Source organism: Tyto alba, unplaced genomic scaffold (genome assembly GCF_018691265.1).
Source record: "Tyto alba isolate M040663 unplaced genomic scaffold, T.alba_DEE_v4.0 Super-Scaffold_3, whole genome shotgun sequence".
Lineage (NCBI taxonomy): Eukaryota > Metazoa > Chordata > Aves > Strigiformes > Tytonidae > Tyto > Tyto alba.
This window is the reverse complement of record NW_024881304.1, coordinates 20,001,907-20,013,743: the sequence shown is the minus strand read 5'-3', so window position 1 is coordinate 20,013,743 and position 11,837 is coordinate 20,001,907. Positions and strand designations below refer to the sequence as shown.

The 11,837-nt window shown below is 49.1% G+C and overlaps 1 protein-coding gene across 6 annotated transcripts in view; it reads left to right on the top strand.

Moving 5' to 3' along the window:
• The first annotated feature begins 6,418 nt into the window (after positions 1-6,418).
• Positions 6,419-11,837, top strand: part of LOC104369038 (RAD18 E3 ubiquitin protein ligase) — a 54,897-nt gene continuing 49,478 nt past the window's right edge. Inside the window, exons 1-3 of one of the 6 annotated variants that reach the window (XM_042799662.1) lie at positions 6,419-7,346; positions 7,565-7,646; positions 11,138-11,199. In XM_042799662.1, the coding sequence (XP_042655596.1) occupies positions 7,287-7,346; positions 7,565-7,646; positions 11,138-11,199 (204 nt within the window). In that variant the 5' untranslated portion in view covers positions 6,419-7,286. The remainder of the gene's footprint in view (positions 7,347-7,564; positions 7,647-11,137; positions 11,200-11,837) is intronic. The other 5 variants (XM_042799663.1, XM_042799664.1, XM_042799665.1 and 2 more) reach the window with 5 other exon arrangements.

Genomic DNA, 11,837 nt, shown 5'->3' with positions numbered 1-11,837 from the left:
CGGTTCTGTTCGCTTGCAGTGCTCTGACTTGCCAGGTTCGCAGCTCTCCGAGGAAATGATGGGAATGTGGAATAAAATGCCCCGGTGCCAGGGGTGCCCGGGCTCCGCTTGTGCTGTTCTGCGAGGGCGAACCACAGAGAACAGTGGGTTTTGGTCAGGTTACTATACTGAACCAAATAGCGTCAAACACGTAGGACAGAAGTATTTCCTGACAGGCACTGTCAGGAAACGAGTAAGTGGCATTCACAAAGCTTAACTTTCCATTACTTCTAAGCTTAATTACATCACTTGAATCGATGCTCGGAGCATTTGGCAGCATTACCTTACCCAGCAGATCAGCCCCTTCGTTGCCTCTGTCACCCAAAATAGTTCTTTGGTCAAGCCCTTTGCCAAGCGGGTGGTATAGGATGAACCGAACTATTTAATCAGCAGTTAGAGCTTGTGAAAGTTTAGTGAAAATGCTTGTGCTTTTTGGTCTAACGTATTCTCTCATTACAAGTCATCTATTAATTTCAGGGGGCTTTTCGCATGCTGCTGGTTCGAAGAACGGGAGGCCCGTGTTTGAGAAGTGCCTGCAGAGCCGGGGGCCCTTTGGGGTCCCGGGCGGTTCGTTCCCTTGCCCTTTGCTGGGCTGCCAGGCGCGCTGTTACCGGAGAATGTGCCCGGCTCGCTCCTCTCCAGCCCAACTGACTCCCAGCAATGAATTTCCACGGCCGCAGGTCTGACCCCCCGGCCGCTCAGCCCGGCCCGGATTTCGCGCCTTGTGCCGCCCTTGTGCTACAGACCAGTGCTCCTCCCGGCTGAAAAGCACCCCGGGAGCTCATTGTCTGTCCGCTAAGGACAAAGCACCCCGAGTTCACAGTCGTGTACATGACGTCCGGATTTGCTATTTATGTATTTCTCACTATTTTTCTGGCCTTTGCTTTCTTTCCATGAGAAGGATCGAGCAGGGGTTTTGATACCAACGTAGGCACGTTTCATTCCATGCTGTTCTTCACTCCCTGCTGTCCTCGGCTAAAACACTGGGCAATGAAACGCGCACGCGCCGGGCAGCGGGTCCTTTCCTCGCGGAGCTGGCGAGCCCGGCGCTGACCCGTTGCCGGTTCTGCCCTTTGCTCCCAGGAGCTGCTTCGGGCCGGGCCGCGCTCAGCATCGCCGCTCGAGTGAGCGCGTCTGGCCCGGGTACCGAAACTGCATCACCTCACTGCCGTGAAAAATCCTGCAAGCAGAAATGTTAAATTTCTTCGGTGCCTCCTGTCTCTGAAAGGGATATGGCAGAAAACAAATCTTCATTGTCTTGCTAGACTAATGCTATTAGTTTTAATGAACTGTTTCAGATTGTGCCTTGAAGTAAGAAGGAGAAAAAGCACAGAATTTCCTGTTTCTGATGACTCTCTGTCTCAGAAAAGAGAACTTTGGCACAAGCACTAGACATTTGCTAGGAATTAGATGCTGACAGTGAGCATTGGAATGTCCCGGTTTTCCTGCCTGTGAAAACAGAAAATGCCGTCTCTGATGCAGGATTATTAAGAGGATAAATACATTGATATTAGCGCAGTACTTGAAATATTTATGTCCTGGTCTTGCAAGGTGTTTATACGCTGGTGGTCTGCACCAGATCCTGGGAAGGTCACAGAAAAATGTTTGTGGCCCCTGGGGATGTGCGAGGGAAGAACCAAGCATTGCTGCGCTGGTGGGAGTTTTGTTCTTACCCCATCCCAGGCCAGTCCTAACACTGAGTACCCTTCTGTGGTATGTGAAAGAAGAGAGAGATTTAGCTTTGTACAATAATGCCATAATTTCAGAGTGAACTTTTCAGTAAAGTAATTTATATGTCTCATTTAAACGCTTCTCTTCAGCTTCATGCCTGAGAAGTCTCTCTGCATTTTTTTCTAATAGTCAAGAGGAGTTCTTAAATGACAACCTGGGTAATAGTGACTATTATTAGAAGATTAAGGCAGCCAAATTGAGTACACTCTAGAGAGACTTCTGATCCCAGCTTTGCGCACTTCTTTCCATATAAAACTCTGACAGCAGACCTTTGAAGCAGTGCTGGCAGTGTGCTTGGGAAGGGGGGGTCTGAAATACCGCTGCAGCTCTCGGCCAGTTACTCTGCGACCTCTTTCCAACCCTGATGCCGCAGTGTGAACACTCAGGTTCTCCCCAAATATCCTCAGAAAGGCGAAGATGAGCAGCGAGTCCCTCTCGTGTGTGGTTCGCCCTGAGCTTGCCCCTGGGAGCTTCCCTGCGGCCGCCCCAGGGCGAGGGGCCCCGCAGCCCCCCGCGCCGGCTCTCGGCACCCTGCTCAAAAGGCTGCACCGAGCATCTGATGGAGGAGGGGGAGACGAGATGATTTCTTCTGCTTCTGTCACTCCGAGAGGGCTGGTTTAGAGGGAAATAGACTGCAAACAGATTCCTGAAGGGGGAAAAAAAAAATAAAGTGCTTTGTGCTACCAGTTACTAATGCATTAAATGTCACAGCGGGGTTACATTTTACTCGAAGCATAAAACTAGGGTAGAAATGTCTTATTAAACATTGAAAATACGCCCCTCTACCTCCAGCAACGACTCCATTTAAACCCCCTGTGCTTGAACCCTTGTGACTTGCTAAATGACAAAGGTTGTACGTATTGCTTAAAATATAGATGTATATACTTACAGATCATGATCCCGACTGCTTACAAAACTTTGAAAGTAGAAACAAGACAAAATACAAGTTACGTTCAGGTGGCATTGTTTTTTTAGACAAAACTATCTACTACAAAAGGACGATGCCGGTTGATGTGCGAGCTATCAGGTAAGCAAGCTTTGGCAGTAACGAGCAAGTGCGTGCCGCGGTGCTGAGCCTCCTTCACGCGTGCCCGTGACGCCCCGCGCTCCCTCGCACCCCCGGCCGTGCCGGCGCGGTGCCCTCAGCCCGGCCCAGGCAAAAGGGAGCGGAGGTTTTGGGGCGAGCGGTGGGGCTGAGCCGTGTTTCGGGGCTGACTCGCGTTGCGCTCTGGGCTGGTCGGCTCCCTGCGCTGGCAGAGGTCAGAGCGGAGGGGCTGTTGTTTTGGTTGGCACGGTGAATATTTAATTCGGGTTGCTATTGAAAGGGTTGCTTTGACAGGGACTTCGTATAGTGCCATCTCAAGAGTTAGTACTTCATGGCGGGATTTTTTTTTTTGTTCTGGAATTCTCATCATCAAACTAAATTTAGTCATGTAGAAATCAATAAATTACCGCCAACTTTAACATAAGGGCAGAGTTAGGTCAATATTACATGTTTTTGAACAAACTTACTCGTGGTATTCAGGCTCTTCTCCTCTTTAGTTAGGAATGACATGACGAGAAACTTTCCACTGCTTTAAATGTTAAAGAATCTCTGAAAATATTTAGAAACAATCAATTCAAAATGTTCTATGGTTCGGGTTTTGATTTTTTTGTTTTTTTTCTGAAGTACAGTATGTTCTTCTGCAGATTTTCATCCAGTCTACATGCTCATGTCCCAGAGGCTTGTTTCCATGGTGCATCTGTATTTCTATCAGAGAGTACATCCAGTGACACATACGTATGAGAGGCAGAGCCTGGTGGAGTATTTTGTTTGAAGAGTGATTTACTGAGGGCAGCTGAAGAGGAGCCGTTTGTCTGTCAGAGCAGAGAGAAAACAACCAGTTCTGTAAGCAGCACTGGGGCTGGAGCCGCCTTTGGGAACAAGCAATTTTTACATTATTAAGTTGTGCACAAACAGCTGGGAACTATGTAAAATGCCAGTTAAATCTCCTCTTTGTCTCAACAGTACTTAGGAAAATAAGTAGCTTTTGGAGATTTGCTTCATGTTGGGCTATTCCATCTCCTACTAAGCTCTTCCATACATTTCTGCTAACCAAACAGGGCAATAAGCTTACAGAAATGCAGGTTGGTAAAAACTGCTATTTTAATTTAAACGGATATTTCAGGGGGTCGGGAGGAGACTATATGTTCTCTGTTTTGGTGTTCTGTGCATAACAACAAGTTGTGGCTTGGTGGCTCAGCAAAATAAACCAGCTTAGTACTGCTACACTGGAGGGAGTCCAAAGCGCCAGTCAAACAGCGGGAAGCATTCCTACGCAGGAGGAGAAATGTCCTCGCTCCGCAGGAGCCCTGGGGTGGAACTCTGCTCCCGGGGAGCCGGGAAGTTTTGCCTGACCGAACTGCCGCGGCAGCCCGGTACGGCTGGAGGGGGGCCCGGGGGTCCCAGTGCCGCCCCCCGGGATGGGACGGCGCCCAGGCCCGTGCCCCGCGGGGAAGATGCTCACGCACGGCCACGCTCTGAGCTGCCGAGGCCGGGGGGAGGCCTCCCCGGCTCCGCGGGACAGAGCTCCAACCGCAGCCTCCTCTCCTGCCTCCAAACACCGCCGGCCCCTCTGGTGGGGCGAGGCCCCGGCTGCGGCGCCCCCAGCCCCGTCCCTGCACCCCGTCCTGCCTCTCCACACCCCCCGGCACGGAGCCACCGCGAAGCAGAGGCACCGCCGGACGGCTCTGCGAAACGCTGCCCGCGGCCCCAGCACCGCGCTCGCCCCTCGCTGCCCACAGAGGTGGACGCTCTAACGTCTGGGCCCTGCAGCTTTCTTGGTGTAATGGAGGAGGATTCAGGTGAAAGCACAGGTTATCCAGTTTTTTGGAGACGGTGCTTTCCCCATAGAAATAGTTTCAGTTCCTTCTTATTCAGTGGCAGCCTGTGTGGATGGTGCTCGGCTATAAACTCGTTGCCCTTTGCTACTCATCAGTCTACCAAAATAAAAAATAAACATGTTGCTGTAGTAATGAAACCCTCATGTCCGCTCCTGGGGAGGGCGAGTTAATTGCCAGCCAATAAGCTCATGTCAGAAAGTGTGTGAACCTGGAGCGAGATCTGTGGAGTATGAGAGGGAAGAACAGAAAATTGAAATCCCGTAAGGGATTTGATACATTGCATTTTCACAGCTCGCAGAGAAAGCAGAAGAAATGGATTCCTTAAGGTGGAAGGAATGGGCACTTAAATGGCAATGAAATTATTCTGTAAATTCTAGCGCTTTCAGCAAGTGCCAGACAGTAATCAGATCCATTCAAATATATAAATTCAAAGATTCGTAATGTGTAAGGCCAGCAGAGACCATGGAGGTAAGTTCTGATGACCTCCATCATGTAGGTCATGAAGTACCTTTATATATATATATATATATATATATAACTGAGTGCCAGTTCATGGAGCTTGACTTTAGCTGATTCAAAAATCAGATGTGCACAAATCAGGAGCAAGCCCACGGAAATTATACTGCTACAAAAACTTATAGGACAAATCAGGCATCTGTGCGCATGGTTTTCAGATAGCAGCACGTTTGTGTCAGCAGCAGCTGCAGAGGTGAAGTGCTTAAACCTGTGAAATGAAGGGAGCAAAGGGAGGCATTATTGCTCTGCAGACTAATATATAAAATGAGTAAACACACATTTTGCGTGTGCATCTGTGTGAAAACCTCTTCTACAACAAATTTAGTCAACAGGAATATTCGTGACAGTGTGCAGCATGGAGCGTATTGGCGTGCTGCCGCGGCGGGTCTGCGAGGGGACCAGCCCTGCCTTGCTCAGCGCCCGGCTTCTGAAATCTGGATTGCGCCGAGGCAGCACAGTGCACTTTGTGGTCTTATCCTGCGGGCCCTCGGCACTGTGCTAATTTCCCCCAGACCCTCGGGCAATCAGTGAACCTTCCGAACCCACACCGGCACTGCTCAGCCACGACCATTGCTACCTGCCATTTTTTTTGTTTGTCACCCACGAGGCCATGTATTTTTAGCCTGGGTTTTGCGACGTCCCCTCTGCGGCAATCGAAGAGCCAGAGTCGGCCATGCCCAGGCCGGAGGTGACGGTGATGATGCCCATTTCCATGGCAACCCAGCACAGCCCTGCGCGCCTGTTCCCATAGCAAATGGCTGACGTACACCCGCATGGAGAGACGTAAATGGGAACCGGGACGCGTGGTGAGGTGGTGGAGCAGGTTAATTGCCAAAGGAAGGAAGGTAGGCAGGGGACCGCTTTTCCAAATCTCGTGCACACAGTGTCTTAGAACATCTCCTGGGGGATACAGGTGAAGACTCTCCCGTCTAGCTTACGGGACCGCTCAGTGACACACCACATTTGTCACCCGAGTAAACCGCTTGTCACGGTGGCCGAGTCATACTGCATCCAGGAGCTGTGCGCGGGAGCGCCGCGGACACGATGAACGCCCAGCCATCGGTGACGTTATTCCAGCAGCTTTGGGGGTGTCTGTGTTAGGAGGTACCTTCCACAGGTGCATTAAAAAAGGGGAGAGGAAGGTGCTGAAGTGGAGGATTCAGTCTCAACAGGCGCAATAGCTATTAAGCAGTACTCTTTATTTGATGTGTTGGAGGCAAGGGGGATCATTCCTCCCAATACACGTACCACCGGAGTGGAGTTTATGCTATTTATACACAATTCACTTACATATTCACGTGATTTCCAAGAACTAATTACAATATTAATCACTCTTCTAAGAAATCATTATAATACGTTGCCACCTACTTCCGCACGTGCGTTACAGTCCCGGGGTGGTCTTGTAGGACCCCGGGTGGTCGTTTACTTCATCATCCTCATCTTCATCACAGCATCCTTTCTGTGAACTGGGTTCTGTCTTCCCCTTTCCCTTACAGCTGAGACCACAGAACCAGCTCCATCTGGCAGTCGTGCAGGCTTCAGCCTCCTTCTGCCGTTATCTCGTTTCTCCTAGATAGGCCCGCACCTAAACCACGTAAGCAGCCAGGCTCAAGCCTGATAATCATAGATAAGGCGTACCTTATTCCTTCGTTAGGCAGGTTCCTAAGCACAACTACGAACGAGACACTATTACATGAAGCAGTCCTGTCACAGACCTTGCCACTACTGACAATTTGTAATTTCCCATGTGTCTTCCCTCTTCAGTGTTCAGAACGCCTGGCAGGCGATGCATGTGGCGCTGAAAAATGACTTCGGTGAACAGGATTTTAGGATTTCCCAAATCAGCGTTCGGTTAGAGGCCAGCAGAAGCGCGGAGCGGCCGGGAGCCCGGAGGGCCGCGTCGGGGCTGAGGCTGGCTGGGCCCGGCCGCTATCGCGACAGAGCGGGGCGGGCGGCGGTCCCTATCGCGACAGAGCGGGGCGGGCGGCGCGCTGCCCCGGCCCAGCCCCGCACCGACCCTCCCGGCAGCCGCAGCGGCGCCGGAAGCGCGGCCCGGCCGGCGGGCGCGGCGCGGGCGATCGGCGCTGGCTGAGGGGCCCGGCGGGGCCCGGGCGGCCATGGCGCAGCAGCGGCCTGGGCCCGAGCCGCCGTGGCCGGAGAGCCTGGCCCCGCTGAAGGTGCGTGAGGCGCGGCGAGACGGCGGGCGGGACGGCGAAATGGCGGGAGGAACGGCGAGATGGCGGGCGGGGTGCAGGCGGGAGGGCCGGCGGGATGGTGGGCGCGGGGCCGGCGGGCCGGCGGGCGGGATGGCGGGCGCGGGGCCGCGGTCGGCGCTGCCCGGGGCCGCGGGGGCAGCCGGCCCCGCCGCCCGCCTGAGCTCGGCTCTCTCTCGCAGGCGGTGGACGAGCTGCTGCGGTGCGGGATTTGCTTCGATTACTTCAGCGTTGCCATGATCATCCCCCAGTGCTCGCACAACTGTGAGTAGCGGCGCGGGGAGCGCGGCGGCCCCGCGGGCTGAGCTCACCGGGGGGCCGCGCAAAAAAACAAACAAAATAACCCCCCAAATTTACTTGTTTGGCGTTGTAAATCGCTGCTTCCTGCCCTGTCGCTGACGTATTTTACAGAGGGTCAATGCGTACATCGCTATTGGCTTGCTGGTTGCAGTTTACATTTACTTGGGTTTTAATAAAATGTGCGCCAAAACAGCTGCTTAAATAAAAGCTGCTCGAGTAGGAGCAAAGGTAAATGGGGCATTCAGTGTGGCAAGTCACTGAGGGGGCGGTGAGGTTGTTCTTTCCTGTATTCTGGGAGTTTGTGGCATTTAGAATTAACATATTTCGTGTCAGTGCACCTTGCCGTATGTTCCAGGGAGAACCGGGGTGGCTGTGATGGGAGTGGGTCTTGCCCCTGTGACCCTGTTTAAGCCTGACTTGTCATTCAGGTGACAGATTAAGGCAGGCAGGTAGGGCTGAGGAGGGTGGACTGAAAGAAATCTTGAGTGAATGGTTTGGTTTTCATACCTCTTTCCCAGGAAACACAAGACTGGAGAACAACCTTGTCTGGCAAAATCCTCTTGCACCTGAGCCAAGTGACAGAAAACTCTTGATAAATGTCCTCAGAAAAGAGTTTTCTCCTTTAGAGTTTCAGAGACAAGTCATCATTTGACCATTTATTATTTACTGGCACCTGGAGCAGAGGTTAGCAGTCCTTTATACAACATGTAGCTCTCCTACTCACAGCTTAGCCAGCAAGGACGTTTGCCTCGGAGGAGCTCTTCTGCATGAAAGCTGTGAAGCAGCCAGCAACCTTTCCTCATCCGGTTACGGTTGCAGCCTTCTGTCAGCACAAATGCGTGTCATCTGGGTTAATACACTTAAACAGCGCCTATTCCTACAGCTCTTCGTTTAGTATCTTTCCTAACATCTCGAGGGCGGAACAAAATGCAAAGCTGTATGGCAGAGAGCATTAAGTGTTATGAGTTAAAATTTTCCGTGCTGCTCTGTCTGCCTCAGACTGATACCTGCTGGAACGTGGTAGCGAAGCAGTTTACTGAGAGTGTCATTAGGGAGAAGTACATTGCCTTTTCTCACGTTAAAATAAATGCTTATAATTGTTTTGTTCAGAAACTGTAGCACTTCCGCTTCCTTACATGTAGGAGGACATTGTAGTTTGGCAATGAAATTTAGTTTACCTTGGCAAAACTGTCACCATTGAAAACAGCACAGTTATGGTGGGGAGCACTGGAAGTTCTCTGCAGTAGCTGGTGTGACAGCCTGCCTGTGACACAGCTGGGTTCAGAGGCCCTTAACTTTGAAAAGAATCTGTCAGTTTTCTTTTTCAACAGATTACATGCTTAATTTCCCCTTGCAAATTGCAGAAAGCCTAAGTTTTCTACAATAAATCAAAATTCCTTGAAGTATTTTCCACTCAGGTGTTTCTGTGTCATCTGTGCAGTCCACTGAGATTGTGCAAATTGGAGCAAAAAGCCCTCTGCCATTAATGAGTAATTATTTGTGAATAAATGAAAAATTTGCTTGCAAATTTTTTTTGGCTTCTTTTTTTCTTATTGATCTATTACAGGGATTCTAGACATCTCTCTAATCTGTTTGCACCTGTAGTCACTTAAAATTCCTCCTCTGCTCGTTCTTGGGTGACTGGTAGCTCTCTTGACAGTAGCTGTTTAACTTTCACAGTGCTTTGGGCTGTATCTTTAGTGACAGTAGATGTGCCATTCATATTTCTTTCAGATAATAAAAACAGCTGAAGATGAATGTATTCTTTTAATATGGATGTCTAACCGGGCAAAGTGTGTTGAAATTACTACTATGCTTCTAGCTAAGCAGGTTTCAGAATTGCTTGCTCACTTGAAAAAAAACCTATGGTCTTCGGTATGTGGTGTGTAAATTGTGGCACTACTGAGTTTTCTCGTGTCAGGCTTGTTTTATTCCTCTTTCTTTTCACAACCTTGCTACTTCCAGATTAAAGTCAATAGAGATTGTTATTTGCTGGCAGTGACTTGTACACTTTCATTCTGTCGTTGGCATTAAATATCCAGTGATGGTTGTCAGCTGAAATTCATACTTCAGGATTCTCTTCTGTATGCTGAAATACAGTGTGGCGACTGAGTCTTATAATTAATTTGGTAGATGTGGTTTTACAGGTGGGTTTGGCCTGTCGGTGCAGATGGAAGTGAACGTTGTGGTACCATTCAGTTCTTGGCGTATGAGCCATCTACAGCAGACAGAGACCTGTTTTGTTGCCCCGGGAATGGCAGGCTGAGACCCGAGCCACGGCGGGGCTGGCTCCCATAGGAAGAGGCAGCGGATGGGAGAGGAGGGACTGGGGACACAGACTTGGAGGCCGTTGTCTTCTCTGCACGGGCCCAGAGCCAGCCCTGGGCACAAACGTTAGTGCTGAGAGCTTGTGTGATTTATTATCCCCAGACTGGCTTCAGCTGCCCTGGCTGTGAGCAGGGATGGCTGCAAACAGGCCGGTCCCATTGCTTACAGAACGTGACGGGGTGTTGGATGTTGGTACAGTTGATTCATATTCATACAGTTAAAGTTTGTTTATTGTTTTAAAGGATTTCTTGCCCCATATCACATCTTACTATATAACGTAATCTTTGAGTATTTAGATGGATTTGCGGTTTTAAGTGTTGAATTAGTGCATTAGTGCTCCTGCTGCTTTTCAGACTCCTTCACGAAGAATCTTTGAAATATACCTGCTTAGGTGTTGAGTGCTGAGACTGACCAATAATGATCTCATAAATGGATGTCTGTTTGGCTGGAGAGCGATGAAACTTTTTGCATCTTGGAAGTGGTTATGAAAGCTCATAGATAAGTAGAGAAAGTAGACTAATTTCAGGAATTTACTGTGACAAAGTGAAGCTTCTGGCATATTTCACCAAAGAGTCTACTGAAGCATCCTGGGATGATAGTATGACTTGCTTTTCCTGGGAAACATTTAAGCGGTCTCTCAGTCAGTGTTCCAGTGCTGTTTCCCATCCGTTCTAGCCTTTTCCCTCAACAACAGGTTGGTATTGTTTTGAACCTGGAAAAAAGAGGGGATAGTGAGTTTGAGTGAGGCTATGCAGGAAGATGAAAGTGTTCTAACATCAGTCATGTTAAAAAAAAAAAAAAAGCGGTGGTGTGGGAGTGAGCAGTGCAAACACACTGCTTTGTAGTGGTAGCAGACTGAGGTTTTCTTGTCTTGTGTTAGAGAAACAGAAGTACGCATCTGCTTTTGACAGAGCGACTGAGATTAAATCTTGAAAGATGCTTGTGTAAAATACAGATTTTTTTGCTACAATGGTAATCTTAATTCGTTGGAAAAATTACGTATTTTCAATATTGGGGTGTTGTGGAATAGTTTGCATATATTGTACAACAAGAAAATATACTGGTAAGAATGTTGAACTGCATTTGGAAGAATGCCTGTTTAAAAATTACATATTTCCTTTTTCCAGATTGTTCCCTTTGTATACGCAAGTTTTTGTCCTACAAAACTCAGTGTCCAACATGCTGTGTGGTAAGTGTTTTTCTTTGGTTTATTTTTCAGCAAATCTCAGGAGTTTTCCCTTTGGACTATGCTAAATAATTAACTCTGGTCATATATAACACCCTCCCTTTTGGTGAGCAGCTCTTTGGTGTGGTGCTCTCACAGCTGAAATTCTCTCGTTTCAGAGCCACTCTTCTGTCAGCACAGGCAGAAGTAGGTGAAGCATCAAACCTGGGGTTTGGCTCAGAGCTGTGTGTACAGGCTCTCATGAAACATTTAACATTGCCTCCTAATTTGTTAAAATACACCATCATTTAAAACATGAGTGCTGAAATTTAAGCACTTAAATTTTCCGTGATTGAGTGGCCTCACTTCATCTTTCCAGGAGTCTTTACAAGTGTCCACAGACCACCTAGTCCTAAAAGTCCCTGACTGTACTATGGAGCCGTTTTGGGGATGAGAGGACTGTGTGACACACCGGGGAGAGGAGGCATTTGCCATGAGAAGTAGGTTGAATGTCAAAAGCACTAGAGGCAGGTTCAGCCTGCTCTGCAAGTGGGTGATTGTTACAGTCTGACTTCAAGGCCCTTTTTGATTAAAGAACACAGAATGCAGTTTATTCTAGGCTTTAATCTAACTTTTCATCTTAAGCCAATTGGGCTTTATTG